At 55.2% G+C, this 19,906-nt stretch overlaps 1 protein-coding gene across 3 annotated transcripts in view; it reads left to right on the forward strand.

The window, feature by feature from the left end:
- The first annotated feature begins 1,756 nt into the window (after positions 1-1,756).
- The window catches only part of EPHB2 (EPH receptor B2), a 118,397-nt gene continuing 100,247 nt past the window's right edge, over positions 1,757-19,906 (forward strand). For all 3 annotated transcript variants that reach the window (XM_082776809.1, XM_082776810.1, XM_082776811.1), the window contains exon 1: positions 1,757-1,954. In XM_082776809.1, the coding sequence (XP_082632935.1) occupies positions 1,870-1,954 (85 nt within the window). In that variant the 5' untranslated portion in view covers positions 1,757-1,869. The remainder of the gene's footprint in view (positions 1,955-19,906) is intronic.

Genomic DNA, 19,906 nt, shown 5'->3' on the forward strand with positions numbered 1-19,906 from the left:
GGTGGAGGCTGGTGGCACCCCATGTGCAGGCTGCAAACTCCTGAGAGGCCTTGAGAGGCCATTCCTTGAACGCCACAGGGATATGACAGTCACTGAAGGCCCTTCCTGGGAGAAGAGAGAAGCCATGAGACGGGACCAGAGCTCAGCAGTTCATGACTGACTCTGAAGAGCATTTTCTGGGGACAAAAGAGACTCCAAAGAGTACATGTGAGCTTCAAAGTCACTGCAGTAGTCAGACAATAAATCTGTTTGCTCCAAAATCCAGTCTCTAGGAGTCTAAGGGGATGCTCAGAGAAGGAGCTGAAGAAGACAGAAGGTCTCCAGAAGACAGAAGGCTCCTCTGGGACAAAATCCCCACCACCCCTGATAGTGCAGGCCTGGAGAGCTGTAAGAAAATCCTGAGGGTCTCGGACTCCAGGCTTGTGGGATCAACTCTGGAGATCTGTGGTGGATCCTCAGGGACATACCTGAGGGCATCGCATTGCACAACAGCTCTGGGACCAGGAGAGGTTGAGGGTACGGTCTGAAGAGTTTGGAAATGAACAGACCATTTCCTACCCGACGGGAAATGTTGGGTGCTCCGGAGCCACGGGGAGCGAGGGGTGCACTACAGAGCCTGGGAGCAGACAACACGTGAGGAAACCCAGACAAGTCCCTGAGTCCACAGAATCCTCAGAAGGCTGCTGCATTGAGCTTGGTGCCAACCTCCAGCTGTAGGATCTCCCAAAGGGGACTGCCCTTGGTCATGCTGAGTTAGGGGAGGTCATCTGGCTGACGCACATGCCTTTGGCCGCCACCACCAGGGAGCCTTGACCTTCTCCAAACACAGCTGCAGCTGGCAGGAAACGAGTTACCTGGAACCGGTCAGGGAATTCAAGAGGCTCCAGCTTAGACATTTTGGTGGCTTTGGCTCACGAGGTCCCTAATGGGCAGATTCGGCTTCCAGGCACATGGGGAAGTTGGGGATGTCGCGTGTCGCGACGGAGACACGGAGCTGGGCCTCAGCTTGCAGCTTTAAGGAAAATCTCACTTGCCCCAACCCTCTACGAGGGCTTGTGACCAGCTCCCAACCCCCCCAGCCTCGAAATGGGGGAATCCCTGCTCACGCCCCAGTGGGGTCGCTGACCCCTGAGGGTCTCCGGGTCAAAGCCAGGCTGAGCCAGCCGGTAACGAGGCGCTGCTTTGGGGCCGGCTCCGTTTCCACGTCCCTCCAGACGCTTTCCTTTGGCTGCCCGGGGGTGCAGGGGCCCGGCCCCACGGCGTGGGGGGGGGGGGGGCTCGGGGCGGGGATGCCTCCCCCGGCAGCACCTCGGCGGAGCCCCGTGCGGCGCCCAGAGCGGAGCAGAGCGCATCTGTGCGGAGGGGGGGACGGACGGACAGACAGACCTCGCCCCCCCACCCCCCTTTCCACTTTCTCAAGCGCTCGGTCAACCCCGCCGGGAAGATTTGGGCTGAAATCACGGCTTTCTCTGCATGATCGACAGCTCCGGGACAAACCATCGGCGGCCGGGGGGGAGCCTCCTCCCTCCTCCTCCGCTCCTCCACCATCTCCCGCACCTCCTCCGCTCCCCGCCGCCCCCATCCCCGCCGCCCCCTCCCCAAAATCTCCGCCGCCCGCCGCCCGCCGCCCCCCGCCGGCTGCGCGGAGCCCGGGGCCGGGGCGGGGGGCGCTGGGGGGCTCTCCCCGGAGAACGGCGGCGGTGGGCTCGGCCCGGCCGCGACGGCGGGGGCCGGCGGTGCGCTCCGTGCCCGCGGCCGTGCCCGCGCCGGCGGCGGCCCCAGCGAGGGGCTCGGCTCGGAGCTGGGCTCGGAGCTCCGCCGCCGCCGCCGCTCCCCGGCTTCCATGGAGCGCCGGCAGCGCCGCGTCTGATGCCCGGCCCGGCGCGCACCATGGGGCCGCTGTGGCTCTGCTGCCTGCCCCTCGCCTTGCTGCCCCTGCTCGCCGCCGTGGAAGGTAAAGGCGTGTGTGTGTCTGTGTCTGGTATATCGCGAGCTCCCCTCGCCCCTTTATTCCTTTTTTTTTTTAATTTTTTTTTTTTAATATTTTTTTTCGGGAGGTGGCACTTCGCCCTCCCTCCCCCCTCTCTCTCTTCTCTTCTCTTCTCTCCCGCCGCACCCCTTCCGTGCCGCCGGAGGGGAGGCGAAGTTTCGGGGAAGTGCTGCCCCAGGTGGAGGTGCCGCATCCGGAGCCCTTCGGTTTTGGGGTGGGCGGGGGGGTGTGGGGGCTACCCGGACCCTCCCGGTGGCTGCGTGGCTTTCTCCTGCCCCTTTTCTCCGCCGTCCCTTGTTGCCCAGGTTTGGGCATCCCTCGCCGGCACCTCCCCGGGTGCTCGCTGGGCACGGCGGAGCCTCTCCCCCCAGGGATGCCCGGCTGGCAGCTCCGCCGCACCGTGCCCGCTGCCGGGGCGCACACAGCCAGGCCTTGCCGGCATCCCGGAGCTGGGAGCCAGCTCCCCGCAGGCGTGCGTGGCTTTCCCGGCCTCCCCAAGAGGAGCCGGGCTCCCCACCGACTTCCCCAATTTCCCCCGTGCCGAGACAAAGCAGAGGCAGGCGGCAGGTGCGGACAGAGTGCGGGGTGGGTGCGTGGAGAAGGCGCCGGGCACGAGCCCCCATCTCCCCAAAGGGGGGTTTTGGGGGTCCTGTGCCCGAGCCCATCTCAGCAGCGCCTTGGGTACACCCCAGGAAGGACCACGCCAGGCTGGGGGTGAGCTCCAGACGCCGGGCTGAAGGCTGGGCAGGCCCAACGCGTGGCTGCCCTGCATGGGAGAGCTGCGGGGAAGCCAGCGAGGGGGCTGCGGAGGACCCCCGAGGTTCGCCGGGTGCTCGCTGCTGGCCCTGGGCGTGGAGGCGCCGGGCGGTGGGAGCTGCGCGGCCGGTGTTTGTCTGGAACATGGATGAGGCACCATTTATTAAGTTGGAGTTTTGGGAGATGACTCATGGGTTGGCCAGCTATACGTCGTGATATTTACAATATGGGAGCTTGGCATAAATAGGACTATTTACGTTGCATCGGAGAGCGCTAGCCAGCTCTGCTATTCAAATGAGCCTTGTATGGTTTTAATTATGGGGGGGGGTTGGTGGTGGTGGTGGTGATGAGCATGTTTGTGGGAACATATGTGTCCACATGGGATGCGTGGCCCGATCAGCCGGCAGCATTGCCACTTACCACGGCGTTTGCTCAGCCAGCCGGGCCCGGGAGGGATCGGCCACGCCAAGGTGGTGCTGCTGACTATGGACAGGGAGGGATGCGGGTGGCCGTGCAGGGATGGGGTGACACGACGGGGTGATGCCGGGCGGTGTGGGGCTCGTTCCTGGCCCTGGGGCTGCTGTGTGCTTGCTTGAAGACGTGAGGAGCACGGGTGGCCTTCCCACCGCCGTGGCAGGAGCTGGGTGCATGAATGCTGGTTCCAAGGGATGGGCAGTAGGCACCTGGGGCAAGGGGACAGTGAGCGCTGGGGGGAGGTTGAGCCCACCCTGGAGATGATCGCTGTGAGATGTGTTCCCGCAGAGGTGGGGATGCTCTGGGGAGAGGGCTGCTTCTGTGCTGGGCTCCAGCAGCCATCCCCATCCGGGGCTGAACGCCTCATCTAAGGTTTGGGGGGTTCCCCTCAGTGCCCTTGCTGTTACCTTTGTCCACGTTGTGTGTATTCTAGGGTTGTGGTTGCTTGCAGCACTGGTGTGGGCAACCAGCTACCATGTCCTGGCCTTTTTCACCTTGCAAAGCCTTCCGGAGAGCTGATGAGGCAAAAGAGCATGGGATGCAGCCCCCGTGGTGCACCTCTGCTCCTTCCTTCCCTCTGGGAGCTGCTGTTTCAGGCAGTGGCTCATCCCGATGTTCCATGCCATGCATGGACATGGTGTCCATCTGCATTTCCTGATGCTCTGGGCCTGTTGGTGCGTGCAGACTGACCCGATGGTGCCCGATGACCAAGGAGATGGTGGCTGGACCCTGCTGGGCACCTCCGCAGTGGCGATGCCCACTGCGTGGCTGTCACTGGCTCTGGCACATTCCCCAGTGTGTCCAGGGCCAAAATGGGGAGAGCAGGGCACGTTCAGGGAAAAATGAGTTCTGGTTATTTGCCCAGGGATCCTGCCTCCTGAGTCCTGTTTTCAGCTCTGCTACAGAGCTTTTCTGTAATGCCGGTAATTTCACTTGTCTCCTCTGTGCCTCAGTTTTCCTAATTACAAGGCGTAAAATAATACAAGCATCTCTCCCAAGGGAGCTGCGAGGTTTTGTTAATGAACATGACAAAGTGCTTTGGGATCCGTGGTTGAAAGTGCACTGAGAATACAGTCTTAGTCAGTGTGTGTGTGTGTGTGGTGTTTATTTATCTACATGCTTTATATTTCTCTGTACACTATATATTCACTTGCATTTAACAAACCTTAATTAGAAACAAAGCCGATAGGGAAGGAAATATAAACAGGAGTGTGCATGAAAATTGGAAGTTGATTACTCACTGGCCAGCAGAATGCATGTCTCAGGCTTAGGAGGAAAGGCTGTTTGGTTAAAGAAGGCTCTGTTAAAAGGAAATGTGAAAAGAACGTAAAACATAAATCAATATGGAAAACAGGGAGGTGGATGACAATGTACATAAAGCAGAGGTTAAGAATTGCATACAGTTGTTAAGGCAATTGCAAGGTAACGTATCTGTGGCTGAGAAAGTTCAGGCTTATAAAAGGAAAGCTTTTTTTTTGTGTGTGTGTGTGTGTTTTTAAAGAAAGTCAAGAACAAAGGAGTCCTGGAAGGGTCTGGATCCCACACCAGTTGGTAACAGTACTGCTATCACTAACGGCTTCTCTTTGTATTCCTGCTCACATATGCTGCTTGCATGGTGTGGCATATCTGGAGTAGTGATACTTCCAAGGTATTTGGGGGGGGGAGCCGAGGATGGGAGTTATGGATTTCAAAATCAACAGCCTGGCTAACTCACATGCAAGAGAAAAAAAATGAAGGCACTCTTCACCCCTTTGGAGTTAACTTTTCATAAACCTTGCAGCGCTGGCAAGTTTCCCGAGGGCTGGAGGAAAGCCAACTGTGTACCAAAAAATGTGAAAGGAGAAACGAGATGGTCCTAATATCTACGAGGGCACAGCTAACCTGGGAGCTGCACAGAGGCCCCGGCAGCTGGGCCCACAGCAGGTTGGACCCATGCGGGCTCTGCAGGATGGGCAGCGGCAGAGTCTGGAGCGGGCGAGGGGACTTTCTGCTGCTGCTGCTGCACCCCGTAGGGCTGCTGAGCATCCTCCCGCTCCTCTGCAGGGCTGTCGCTGCTCCAAGCCTGGTATCAAGCAGCAGGAGGCTGGTGCAGGAGGGCTGTATCCTCTCCTGGAGGCATACCTGGGGCACACCGTGGCCGAGGGGCTGGGGAGAGCTGCACCTACACCCAGCTGCACGCTCCTGCGCCCGTCCTTTGAGCAAGCTGGAGATGGGACCTGCTTGTTTGTGTTTAATTTAATAACGTGTTGTAATGTACATAACATGCATTATGTATTTATTGCATTGCATACATGTGCATAATACACGGCAAGTTGTGTTTTATGTATGCGGTGGAATAAGGTGTTAAAATATGGTCCTCTCTTGCACCCGCGTGGCCCAGGGGTGACTTGGTCGTGACCTGCTGCCGAGCACTCCTACCGCCTCCCCCAGGCCCAGAGGCGGTGCAGGGAGATGCCAATTAACGCAGCACTCAGCCTGTGCTTCAATCTATCTGGTGCTGTCTCTTCTTCTGCTTCCCGGTCTCAGTCAAGAAAGGCTTTGCCCACCTCTCCATGGCTACGGGCTGTGCCGGGGAAGTTGCTATGCCCCAGTGCCCCAGGGTAGGGACATCTGCCCGGGCTGTGATGTGACCACAGGAGCTGTGCCATGGTCCCAGTGATCCCACCTTCTTTTGGCTGCACTGGGGCAACCTGGAGCAGCAGGTCCTGCCGTTCAAATGTGGGACCTGCAAGGCACACACATGCGCCTCTCCCCAGGTGGGAAGCCCATGAGGAAAACCTGGGAGCTGTCACAGAACTGATCCAGATGATCTGCTCAAACCCATGCTGTAAATGCTGTCCTGAGACTGGGCTGATACCAAATGTTTGAAAAGTTGGGCTGGGGTGCAGAGCAGAGACCTTGGGTTTGGGTCAGTCCTCTGCTCTGACACAAACCCCTCATGCTGCCTCCCTCTGGTTCAATTTTCTGGGTTTTTGACGAGATTTATTTCTTGGGCACAACTGCCCTTCCCATTGTTGGGGCAGCTAGGGCGAGAACTTCTTTTGGAGACCAAGTAATTTGGTGCCCAATTTACTATCCACGTAGTTGTAGCTGCAGTCTCAGCACCTAGCACATCTGCTCCTCTGCTTCTTGCAAGTGGGAACACTTGCTCCTGATCCCTGCTGTATTTCTAGATTCTCTGGCTGATACAAACCCAGGGAGTTGGTGCAGTAGGGAGATGCCATGGGGACAGTGCACCATCAGCTCCTGGGGACACCCCAGGGAGGGACCTGGGGGGCAAAGGGGATATGGCTGTGCCTTGGAGAAGCGTCCGAGGGGTGTCGGTGCTGCCACACCGCGGCTTCCCCCCCGAGCTGGGAGCAGAGGTCTGCTTCGCTGATGTGCAGACGGGCAAAGGATCTGTCTGCACTAGTCGGTGGGCGGTTGCCGTTTGTGTACACATACCTGAACTGGCTGAAAAGAGGGGTGGGCACCAGCATAGCTGGGAAACCTGCCTGAGAAGCTAGGTAAATACTTGATGCTGAGATACATCCCGGGCTCTCTGGTGAGTGAGGCTAAGCTCGAGTGCTTTTGTGCAAGTGCAGCCAGAGCGGTGATAAATGAGAGGCTGAGTCCGCTGCTCCTGCCCTAACATGTGGCCGGCTGTGCTGCATGTGTGTCTGAATGGGACCGTGGAGGTGGGACATGTGCATGCACCTGTCTGGGAGTGGGTACGTGGTTCCCTTCTTGGAGAAAGTTGATTTTTACCAAGAAAGACCCAGTGAGGTCCCATCCACTGGTTCCTGGTTTGCCGAGACACGAGAGCAAAGCACGACTGCCCATTCCCTGTGTGAAAAACCCAGCGTGAAGGAAAGGGGGTAGGTAGGAGGGAGATCCTCGAAGGCAAAAGTTCAGCAGTTAGATAAGGGGGTAAAGATGGGGCCTCCCGTGATAACAGGCTGGCGAGCGCCCAGCGGCATGTGCAGGCGGGACCAGCAGCATCCCAGTGCTGTGCTGGGGGGGGTCAGCGGGGAAGGCTGAGCCTCCTGGCACTCAGAGCAGGGAGCTGCAGGGATGCGGCCTTTCTGGAGCCGGGAGGCAGCAGAGCCCCTGCCACAAGTGTGTGAGAAAGGAGGGGTGCCCCAGCGGCTTGCAGAGATACGTCAGGGGTATTTTATATTGATACCGTGGGTCTTGGGAATGCGCCGGACAGGAGGTTTGTGCCAGGGTGTAGGCACCTGGCACCCGAGCTGAGCAGCGTGAAGGTGAACGAGTAAGCTAGTATCATGCTGTGCCACGAGCCCCTCTCTGGATTTCCGTGCTCGAAGATGAAGGGAGCAGCATTAGATCTCTGTTACCCATCTGACCTGAGTTGTGGCACTGATTGCCAAACGTTAAGGGAGGTTAAACAGGCTGCGAGGGCAGAAAACACAGCTATAATTGCAGATGGTACTTGCCTCGGTGTAAACTGGGTAAATGTCACAAAGGGGCGTTATTCAGAAATTACAGTTTTAGTGACTGTGAATAATTGCAGCTCTTCAGAGAGCCCATGAGAGGAGGATCTCTTGATTTAGTCCCGAGCAGCACTCACGGTGCCGTGCAAGGCATGAGGCCGGCTCCATGTGAGCAGCTGTACTGTAGCTCTGTCTCCAGGTGGGAAGGAAAAAGGGCTCGTGAGCTCCAAAAGTTTGTGAAGCTTTATCAGTTGGTCCCATAAATTATGTTCTTTTCACTTCAAGCCTGCACATCCATAAAATCACCAGCACTTGAAAACGCTATACAGTAACATTTTAAGTCAAGCAAGGGGAACGACATAAAAATGAAGCTAGCTGAGGGAAGCAGCTGAACTTGAAAAATACTTGCATGTCGTGTGGGAAACTCAGAATGTGCATGGCTGTTTAAAGTATGGGTTGAAAAAGACAAAAAATAGCCATCTTGATTAAACGTCAGATTGAAGGAGGTCACCAGTGGTAAAAAGATGTTCTTTAGAAAACGGAAATGATGTCTAAAAGAGGAAAATAGGAAAAAAAAATTATAAACTATGGCACTGTGAATGTAAACCCATATATGGCAGGCTGAGAGGAGTTTGAAGAATAGTTTGTGAAAAGAAATGAACCCTGCACCAAATAAAACAAACAAACAAAAAACACACACAGAATCAGGAAATCAGAGAGTGCAAGGTTAAAAATAATCAGAAAGGAACACCTTGGGGAGATGAAGTCAGATTTAAATGTGTCTCCCCCAGAACGGCCATGGTCGGGGGCTCTTGTGGAGGAACTGAGACTGCCCTGCAGTGAAGTGTTAGCTTAGGAGGTCACTTTTTATACAGTAAATCAGGAAAATAGATATTGGGGCTGGAGCAAATGGGACACATGTGCTTTAAGAAGAGCTTCCTGGGTGATCTCAGCAACTCCATGCTAGTAATTTTAGAGGAATTCTTACGGTTTAAAATCTGCTCAAAGGAGGGGAAACAGCCATTTTTCCCAATGGATGGGATTCGGCATGAAGCTTGTGCTGTGCAACATATCTATAAATGCGCAAGAAAGGGGTGGGAACTCTTAAGTTTGGAGATTATACAAAATTATTCAGGATGATAAAAACAACAGTTGTCTTTAAAATATTGTAAAAGGATCTCATGACACTGGATAACCAGACTATAAAATAGCAGATTAAACGTAGTCAGTGATGAATGAAAAGGGATTCACATGGAAAAAAATTACCCTAAACCCATGCATGCACAGTGGCAGTCTTTAAATTACTTATTAGCATTTTACGAAAGAGATCTTAAAGTCATTGTGGATGGCTCTTTGAAAGCATCAACTCAGAACTGGGAAAGGCTGGGAAAGGAGGACGAAGATGGTTGTGCAGGAGAGGTAGATGAACCCAGGGGAGGGTCTTTGTGAAAGATGCAGCTTGTGGAGAAGGAGAGGTGTGCCAGACGCAGGAGGTGTGAGGAAGGTGGTGATGAAGCGGTGACGATTCTTTATGTCATTTTTTTTTTTTTCACTTGGCCTTGTGTTCTCAAGGGACGGGTTTAAAATGAACAGAACCAAACGGGTTTAAAACAAGAGGCAGTGCAGGGTGGGGGCAGAAGATCAGTATGAAGCCCACCACTGTGTGTCCCGAGTCCAAAAGGATATTGGGAAGCCCTGAGTGCTCGCCTGCAGAAAGCATCCTCCTCCCTGAGCATCTATCTGCTGATTCCCTGCTGGAGGTGGCAGGGAAACCGGGAGGCCCTTTGGCTCAGCCTCGTGTGATAGATGTGGTGGCCAGGGAGAGGGCAGGGCCGGGCAAGGCTCCTTGTCCCCGCTCTGCTGGGGGATGCCTGTGCACAGCAAGGCCCTGTTGCTCTCCGCTCTCAGCTTGGCTCTCAGGACTGCCTGCAGCCACCGAAGGCTTCACGTCGCTCCGTTTTGGCCGTTGCTCTGACTGTAATCGTGGACTCTTGTGGCCCTCCGTGTCTTCAAGCCTTATGCAGGGCTTGTCCCTGCTCTTTGGATCTCACTCTCTTTTCTGGGGAGCCTGGATGGGGCTTTGGCAGATTTGTGTCGGGTTTTTCCAGATTAACCTGGCACCGAGGCACTGGGGGGGGGGTTCCCTTGGGTGCCAGGCTTTGGATGCCCTGCTCGGCACCGAGTGCCACCTGCCAGTCCCGAGACCAGCCCAGGGTGTGCCACCAAAGCCGTTAATTCCAGTAGAGCACCTGGGCAAGGCCAAGGTCCTCCGGGCGAGCAGCCGTTAGCGCTCACCTTTGCCCAGCTCGGCGTTTCAGAGGGTGAAGACGCCTGGGGATGCTCACACCCTACCAGGGCCGTTGGGGCCGTGAGGGTGGGAGGCGTTAAGCCCTGCCTGGGGCCTGCTGGGGAGCGCAGGCTGGGTTTAGGCCAGCTGCAGGAGAAGGGGGGGAAGCCTGGTGGTGGCGGGGCCGGGCTCCCTGCTGCAGGAGGAGCCAGGCCGCAATAGGGTTGCTCCCATCCTCAGAGCCCCTCTGTGGGGGCCATGCTCGTGGGAGCCCCCCCGGCAGGGTCAGGGCTTGGCCCCAGGGGTGACGAGGGCGGCCGGGCGTGTGAACGTGCCCGAGGTGGAGGGGATGCCTCGAGCCACGCGGGCTCGTGCTCCCAAGGCCAGACAAAGGGAACAATGGGCTCAGCGGCCGGGCTCCTGGGCCCGCTGCTTGTGGCTGGCTGCCGAGGCTGTGGGGTTGGGAGGGGAGGGGGCAGCTGGCGGGCAGGCCGCGGATGGCTTGGCCTCCCTCTGCTCCCACACAGGCTTTGAGGGTCACAGGGCACCCGGCCTTCAGGAGAAACCATGTCCCAGGGGACCTTCACGGTTATCCCACACTGAGTGGCTTTGCTGCCTGCATCCAGCCCAAAATGAGCCCATGCGAGGTGCCACCCCAGCTACAGGTGGCTGCCATGAGACAAGAGGCTTTGCAGCAATAACCCAGGACTGATCACAGCTTGGACAGGATGGGAATTCACCTCTCGGGCTGCACAGCCTTGCTGTGGCTTGCAGGGACCCCTGCTCTGATGCTGCTGCATGCAGTGAGACAAAGGAAGAGCCGGGGGGAAAAAGGGGTGAGGAGGCTGGAGCAGGGGCTGGACTCTTTGGATCACTTGTCCAGAACCTCTGTGAGTTTGAACAACTTCAGCAGAGGGATGCAGGAGGGAGAAGACATCTCCATTCTCCACAGCACTGATGCATGGGGGTTATAGGAGGCCTGCTGTGGATGCGAAGCCTCACATGTATCATCATGTGGCAGTGCGTGTTCTTCTTAGCCCAGAGTCTCCTGGGGCAAGGGAAGACTGATTGTAGCACTCTGCCATGAAGCTGGGTGGTCTTTGGTCTGTAGAGAAGATCCTGCTTTTGTGTATCTGCCCCCCCTCTGCCTTTTTGAGCCTCTTAGGAGGCCACTCATTTGCACAGGGTGGCCACAGAACTGATCTCTTTAGGCTTTGGCTTGCTCGCTGAGACTAGTGTTGAGTGTGATGTCTCTGAGGACAAACCAGGCAGGAATGCCTCAGATTTCAGATGCCTCCAGATTTGTGGTTTGTTTTGTCTAAGATGCATGCATCCAGGCCCATATCTACCTGGATCTACTCTTACCTGCTCCCTCCAGGTGTGGGCCAGTGGCTGGTGCTCCTAGGAAGGAGATGGCAGCATCCTTCACTGCTCTTGGCTCCCATGACTCTGTAGCTCACCCTCCCTGTGTATGGATAAGGTGCTGCCTCTGGGAATTTAGCTTCAAGCCTTTATCACACAAGATGCAGCTCGTTCTTGCAAGCTTAGCTTTTGGGGTAACAGAGCTTGTACACGCTGCAGCAGCTTTTTTGGGGTATGCTAGTGAAAAGTCCCTGGTGTTTGTGTCCAGTGTTTGAGTCCTGTGGTGGGCTGTGTTGGGTGAGGGTGATGTGAATCACCAGTCTGACTGAGACAGATGTCTCGATCCAAGAGACATGCCTGAGGATCACACCATCATCCCATATCTGCTGTCTATTCTGAGAATGGATCCAAAGAAGTTGTTTATGGTCTTGAATATGAGCTAGGAGTGCTCTCGATTGACAAATGCTGGTTTGCATTTTGGTGCACAGAGCAGCAAGCATGGTAGAAAGTCACAGCCTCCCCCAGGCCAGGATTGGGCCACCTACACGAGGTGGTTGCAGTGGAGGGGTGCTTGAAGCAGGAGGCATGAAGGAGGCATGTGCCCCGGTGCACACGTGAGAGGTTTGTGCGGTGGTGTGAGCCTGCAAGTGGGCTGGCCGGCCTTCCTGGCCTGTGCACACCACATGGCCGGGTGTGAGATAGGCTGGGACACGTGAGGGGTCACATCTCGCTGTGTAGAGGTTATAGTCGCGTTTTATGATTTGCTTTGCTTGTAATCCTGTTTCCAGGCTCCACAACTGTAACTCGGAAACCTTTACCGTGAGCCTCACTTAATAAATCTTTGCCTTGTTTTGCTTTTAAGCCTATCTGGTATCAGGGGACAAAGCAAGCAGGAGAAATGCGTGAACTGGGGGCAGTGCGGATGAAATAAAACAAGGTGTACGAGCTGGCTGGAGCACGCTGCCTGCAGAGAGAGGGGGCTGGCCAGGCTGCAGAGAGTTAATTGTGGTATGCCAGCTTTGGGGAAAGCATTTCCTGCGGCGTGTCTCTCCTGCAGGATCCTGCTGTCTCCGAGGTTGCTTGTGGAGCGCCCTGTGAGCTGTGCGCAGAATGCAGGTGGCTGAGCACTACTTTTGTGCCTGTTTCCAGCCTTTGTATGCACGGCCCAGCCTGCGAGCTGCAGGCGTGCACACCAAGATAGCACCTGCATGCTGAGTGTGGGCAGACACATGGCTTGCTCAGCTCCAGGAGGAAAAGCAAGCTGGTGATTTTTATTTTGATTTTTATTTTTTCTTGTGGAAGGGGAGCAGAGCGTGGCAGGTAGTCCCTCTGGAAGTGGGGCTGGCCTTGTGGTGTGTGCTCCTGGCACGACGTGGTGCTGTGGCAGCAAGGGGCAGCTCAGGGCAGGCGGAGCAGAGCAGCCCCACCACCAGTCCAAGGGGCATTTTGCAGCCAGGCTGAGCAGTGTGGCAGGACAGGCGAAGCTTGGAGTTGCCCCATCCTTTCAGACATTCGGACAAAGCCTCACTCCTTTTCCCTAACTCATGGTGTGCTTAGATAGCCCCAGTGTAACTGGGACCCTCCCGGGCTTTTCCTGTCCTTGGCACATGTTAGCACTGCTTTGGAGGCTTGGAAAGGATAAACACAAAAGTGTGCTTGATGCCGCGTGGAAATCCCTTGACAGCAGACACATAGCAGAGCAGCAGGGCCACTGGTGTGGGTTGCAGGAGCAGGCTGTGCCAGCTGCTCTGAAGGGGAAGGGGAGCCCAGCACCTCTACGACTTGCTGTGCCTGTCTGCTCTACCCTCAGAGAACCTCAGAGAGTCCTGCACCGCGTCCTCGGACAGACGCAGAGCAGCCGGGAGCAGGGTGGGCACAGGGAAGGTGCTAATTAGGACGTTGGCAGCATTAGTAGGGGTTAGTGTCTGGCTAGTGGGAAGTGCTGACTGGGCAGTGCAGGGTCTGCTCTGTGTCGCTCTCGGCGTCAATCTCCAGGCAGCAGCAGCTAGCAAGTCTGCGGGTGGGACAAGGCCAGCTCGTGTGTGTGATGGAGCCGTGCAGGGGCAGCTGGGTGACAGTGATGTGGCACTGGTGGCCAGATCTGCTCTGAGCATCCCCTTTTCTCCTCCTCCTGGCTCCTCACCGTTCTTTTACCAAGGCTGTAGAAGAGATGGAGAGCAGCAGAGGGGAGTGCCTCCCTGGCAGAGAAGTTGCTAACGATGCTTTTTTTTTTTTTTTCTTTTTCTTTCTTTTTTTTTTTGGTCTGATGTCAAAGTCTGTGCCTTCAGATTGAATAGCTGCCATGAGATTTTGCTGTGACTGACACCTGTTCTGGCTGGAGAGCGACAGCTTTTGATAAACACAGATCCTCTGGAAACGCTGAATTTGCTGGCAGCTGCTCCCATTTGTCGTCTGGGTCTCTGTGCCTGGGTCTGGCTGATGCAGCCTTTGCGCCGTGCCGGGAGGTTGCCGATGCTCCTTCTTGCGTGGCTGGGAAGGTTTTGTGGGCTCTCCTGGTTTAAGCTGTGGCCAGGTGCAAGTAAAGCTTTGCTGGGGAGGGAGTCCAAGGTGGTTCCTTCCACCTGGCTGAGCACTGGGGCTGAGCAAGTGGCTGTCTCCATCCTGGTGGGATGCGGCTCATGGGTGCCGGGTGTGTGCACAGGGGGCAAATGGGCATGGGCCAAAAGATTCTCCTTCCAGCTCGTCCCCACTGTTTGCTTTCATCACTCAGCATTGCAGAAGCCCATCCCTGTGTAGCTGTGGGGCTGAGCGTGGTGGGAAGGAGAAGGAAAGCTGTTTTGGGCTTGGCCCCGTGGTGCTGCTTTGCTGCTCCCTGCTGCTTTGGGTCTCTGTGACACTGTCTGAATAAGAGGCAGGGGCGTGTGGGTGGCTTCGCATTTTGGACCGCACGCCTGGAAAGCAAGGGGTGTATGGGGGATGCTGCCAGGGGCTGCAAGAGGTTTGGGAGAGGTGCTTTTGAGGAATAACTGGTGACAAAGAGGGACCGGCAGAGCCTGTGCTCCCCTGTGGTGTGCCAGGAGGGGTGGCGGGGACTGCCCGTATCGTGTGGTGCCAGAGGAAGTGAAGCAGGTCACCCTCCAGTAGAAGCCTTGCCCTGTAATTTGGCTGGCCTAAATATGACCTGAGCTCCTGTCTGTGGGTGCTGAGCCCTTGGAAAGCTGACCTGGCATTTCACCATGTGTTTGGGAGGTCCTCGGTGTGTGGGCTATGCAAGGAAAAAAAAAAAAAAAGAAAAAAAAATGGGATTTACTTGGCGGCTTGGGTCTCCTGCCGATGTCAGCCCTGGGTGTGTCCTCCATGGGCCCTGTACTGCTGGGTGGCTGGGGGTGCTGAGAGGGGCTGGGCACTGCTGTGGGTCTCCTGGGCCAGCAGGGATCACGGAGCCTGGCCTGTCCCCATCCCGTCCCCCAGCAGTGTCCCTGCTCCCCGGTCCCCTCCCTTGTGCTCTCCTGGGTGTCTGGGTGGTGCCCCGTCTCCCTTGGCCACATCTGGCTTTGGGTGTGCAGCCCCAGATGTCTGAGGGTTCTCCCTCCTGCTGCTGCCTTTCCCCTCCTGTCTTTCCCCATCAGAGGACGCCTCCGCCTCCTCCACCAGCGCGTCTGACAGCACCCAGCTGCAGGCTCCTGCCAGGGCTGTGTCCTCCCCAGCACTGCGTGGGGCTTCGCAGCTGACGGGTTGTCCCTTGTCATCTCTCATCCTCGTCCAGGACGCACTGGATGGATTTCCATCAGAGCTCCCGTCTCCCCGCACGCTGCATAGCTGGGGGTCCAGCCCGAGTGCATTGCTGGAGGGAGAAACCACGCAGATGCTAATGGCATCAGGTGATAGCATCGGAGAGCACTCCCCAGCCTCCTCCCTTTGGCTATAGGAATGTGCTGCAGGCTTGCGCCGGGCTAAAATAAAACTGCTGGCAAAGTCCCATCCCACATAAAGAGACCGGCTGTACGCTGAAGGACGCGTTCCTCTTTCGGCTGCTACGGGTGGGGATGTTCGAGGCAGGGTTTCTGAGGTGACCGTGTCTTTCATTTGGTTATGGTCATGCAGGAAAAGGGATGGAAATCAGCGTGATGGTAGTGTTTAGTGCTTGGTGTGGCCTGGAGTTGTAACTCTGAACTCCCACCTTCCATGGCCAGGGGTCAGCGGGAGATTTGGGAGCCCACCTGGTGAGCAGCGGGTGGTCCTGAGGGAGATGCCACATCATGCAAGGGAGCCGTAGCTGGGTATCATGAGGGCAACCAAACCGACGTATGAGTCAATACAGCAAAAAAAAAAAGAAGTCTTTGTTCTCTTCCTTATCTATAACAATAAAACAAAACAAACATTGTGTTCAAATCGCCTAAAGACGCTGGTGCAGTGCCTGCTGGATCTTGTAGGTTCCATCTACCAGCCGCGCTGCGTTAGACCCCACTTGCCTGATGTCAAGCAGTCCTGCTCCCCATAACCCACAGGAGCGTGGAAAGCTCAGACCATGCACAATACGTGATGGCAGAGGGGAGTGAGGTGAGGGGTCTGCCTTGGATTCCTGCCCCTTTTCGTCTTTCCTTCTAAGCTGAGCTTAGCACAGAAGCAGAGCTTAGCACAGAAATGTTTCTGCATCGCTCACTGGTGCCCTGTGCTGAGCCTGGGCACGCTGCTGAATGGGAGGTGCCTGCTTCTCCAGTCTCTCCCCTCTGATTTTTATTTCCTTCTCAGGTGGCCAGATCAGAGCATCTTGGGGTTGGTTTGACCCTGCTCTGGCAGAGGCACTGGGTGGCACCCGTGGGTGCCAGGACCCTGCCTGTCCCTGATGCTGTCCCTGCCTGTGCGGGACAGCAGGGACACACAGCTCAGATCATCTCACCTTCGTGTGAGATTGGCCCAAAAGGCAGCTTTCTAACCTCTGAAAACATTTTGCTGTTGGATTTAGGTGGTGTCTTAGGAGGGTGACAGAGGGCCCTTTGCTGGACCTGGGGCTGCTGCTGGGAGAGGACACTGGGACACTTCTGAGTGCCTGTTTTATGCAAGAGCAGCTGCATCTCCTGTATCCAGCCTCTGGGACCCAAAAGGAGTCCTTGGGGGTGCTCATCCATTGACTCTGGACTGCAGCAGGGATAACTGTCTGCTTGAGATCAGCATGGTGACTGCCATGTAGCTTTTATTTTGGTCTCTGAGGATAGGGAAGCCTGCTGGAGGTGCGAGTGGCGATGGCCTGCGGCAGGGTTTGCAGGAGCAGCCGTGTCACTGATACGGCAGCAGGGCCCAGCGGGCTTTAATGCTTGGAATAGTTTTGCTGCTTGCATTTGCAGGGCTCCGACAGGGATGAGACTTGCTGGTCTCCATGGTTTTATGTGCCATGGGACTGTGCCAACAGTTTAATCACAGCTGAACCCTCATAGAGCAGCATAAAAAATGTTGTAGTTGGGATTAGGTTACCCATCCTTCCTATAAAAGACTCTATAAACAGTCCATCAAGCCCAAGAATTCCTCTGTTGGCTGTGAGGTCCTTTGCTCTTAATGGGTCTGGCATTTGCTTTGACTAAGTCTTTTGGCGGGGGGGAGGAGGCACGGCTTTCAAGCAGCCCCCAAAGCACGGCTTTTCTGCTTGCATTAGTGGGGGAACCCAACTGGGCTGCCTTGGCAGAGGCGGTGTTGGATGTCAGTAGGTCTGGCTGAGGAGGCAGGGGGTAAGAGGCAGTGGTGACAAGCCCAGAAGGCACTGACAGCAGCAGCTGCTCTCTCCCTATTGCTACGGGATTTTTTTCGGGATGGATTTGCCATTTGCTGGGGCACTGGGGAGTGCTGCCTATCCTTGGGGTGGGTGAGGGCCTGAGAATTTCCTTTTCACATTTTCCAGAACACCTCCGACCTGTCTTGTCCCTGCTGTAGTTTGAGCGAGTTCCCCACAGCTCCTGAAAACCCTAAAATTCAGGCTGGGCACCGAGTGGTCTCTTTTTAGCCGTAGGTGCCCTGCCACTATCACCTCCACACGTGACGCCTGCTGTTGAAGAGCCCCCAGGTTAACAGCACCTCTGAGACTTTCTTGGTGCACTGGGCACTCCTGTTCACCCCTTCCAGAGCCACGGGAAGGTGATGGATGAATGCACGTGGTGCCAAGGCTGGTTCCTGTCCCAGCTGCAGCATCCCCTTTCTAAAACCGTGCTCATACTCCTCCTCTCAGAGCAATGGAAAGGAAGAGAGAAATCCTGCGCATCTCCTGAGTACAGCTGACAAACAGGCTGGGTTGTCAGCTGTGGTCTGCTCTTTGTCCACTTTTCCAGGTAGATGAACAGGGGGAGCCCCAGAGATAAACCCCAGGTGTTAAAGAAGACAGTGCTCGTTTGCACACCCGGATTTAGGGCTAATCCCTCACACTCCCAAGGAGGGCCCTGGCTGTGTCGGCAGGTCCTGTTGCGGACACCTGCCTGCTTGGACGAAGACCGAGGCCGTCCTGTTGTTTCATGCCCAGCGAACGTCTGTCGGGTGGGAACAGCTTCTGTCCCGCTGTGCCAGAGCTGGGCAGGGGGTGGAGGCGTGCAGGGAGGCACTGAGCTCCCGGGTTCCCCCAGTTCACTGTCACGGAGTCACTTGGGCCATCTGGAGCTTTTCCTGGCTGGTGCCTGCATCTGCTGACCCACACCAGCAGCCCCGTCAGGGCTGTTTGCTGGAGGAGCCCAGGCTTTCCAAGGCCTTTTCCAACATAGTTTGAGTTATCATCAAGGATTGTGCCCCCGGCCCTGCCCCAACTTTCCTTAGAGGATGGTTTGATCACTAGAACAGTAATGGGTTTTCTACAGTAAGCTGTTAGCAAGAGCCTCTCGCACAGTATCCTGCGGAGAGCAATTCAGCTCACCTGGCTAGGATGGCAATTGTAGATCTTTTGGCTTGTCTTCAGAGGCCCATCTCTCTCTGTCGTTACTATCTGTAGAAAATTAACGACTACATTAAAGTCGAAGCATTATTTTTCCGTATGGCTAATGCCAGGCGAGGTGAATCCCCCAGCCTTCACCTGAGGATGCTCTGCGGGTCTGGGAGACCATTAGATATTCCAGCGTCTGTTTCCTTCATCCCTCTCCAGCAAGCTGAGCGTAAGGCGAAAAGCAACCTGGGGCCGGCTCCTGCCGAGCCCACTGAGGTCTGTGGGGGCTGGCAGCGCTGGGAATTGTTACTTGAAACCTGCCTGCTAATCAGCTCTTAATCCCTTTAGCGTGTTTTCGGCGATACGGAGCAGTGCTGCTTTGTACACCCGGGCAACAGCTCGCCTGTGGCTGGCAGCGCTGGCTCTGCCTCGCTGTGCTGCCGTCACGCCTTCTGGCTTCAGCAGCCTCCTGCATGGGCACGGTTACTCTCACCAATCAAACTTGTAATCTCAGTGAAGAATGAAATCAGATTTGTTTGACAAGACGTGTTTCCCGTAGAAGTATGTTGACTGGTGCTAATTATGCTCCTGTTCTTTAATTCTTTATGATTTGAATTGCATCAGCATTTTCATTATTTTCCCAGAAGTGATTTCAGGCTAAGCAAGACCTTGAATGCCTACGGTTTTACTGCATTATAATCATAGTGCATCTACTAAACTTGATCCTTCTTGTGCACTGAGATGCTTCTGTACTATTGTCTTTAAGGACTTAGCAGCTTTCCTTTACTCTTCTTCTCCTGGGCATCCTCTCATAGAGTCTTACTTGCTGATTCTTGAAGCCTGTTGAGTCTTTGCCTGTGAAGTGATACTGTTTGATTTTTTATTTTTATTTTTAATATTTTTATAAGTTCTCCCTCTCCTGGTTCCAGTCCCTGAACTATTATGAGCTCAGTCAGAAGTTGTCTCCTGCCTAGTGTTCCCCACTGACTGGTGGGGCTCGTGGTCGGCACCATCTTTTCCTCACCCTCCTGTTGCAAGTGGCCAAGATCTTTCAGAAGTCTGCTCCTGCCTTCCAGAGCGCTTCTGGGCACATCTCTCCTCCTTTTGGCAGAGGAGACAGAGATGCTGTCTGGAAGCATGGGACTGGAATTTGCTGTGTAGGTTTGCTCCACTGCCCAGTTATTCATGCTAGTACTAGAGCCAGTCTTTGGAGCTTTCTTGTGGTTTTATTCCAATTTGATGTTCACGGCTAGTCCCAGAGTTTGATTTTTCAACCTCTTGTGGAGGTGTCTTACAGGAATTTCACGTGGCCATGGTTCCTTGGGCTTGTTTATGAAAGTGTCAGATCGGAAATGCCCAGAAATGAAAATAAACGATGGCAGTGGCTTCTCATAGCTGCACAGGGCACCTTGTCCATGTAGAAATGAGCTGAGTTGCTTGGTCACCATGTGGTCTTGATGCATTTAGTCAGGTCTTGGCCAAAGGCTTAGTTATTTTCTAGGTGCTTGCAAATGGTGTGTGTGATTTTTAAGAGAATTACAGTCAAAGAGTCCCTAGGTCATTACTTATGTATGAGCTAAGGAATCCTTCTGCTAACAGGAGGCAGCAGTCCTGTCCTCCAGGGGCCTATGGAAATAAAATCCTACTTTCCTAATAAACACACGGACTGTGGTCATCTTTTACAAACCTTTAGAAAGAACTACAGCAGGGGAAGATCTGATTTCATGTAGAGCAAAACCAAACCAAAG

The sequence above is a fragment of the Aythya marila genome (genome assembly GCF_965140915.1).
Source record: "Aythya marila genome assembly, chromosome: 21".
In the NCBI taxonomy this organism is placed as follows: domain Eukaryota; kingdom Metazoa; phylum Chordata; class Aves; order Anseriformes; family Anatidae; genus Aythya; species Aythya marila.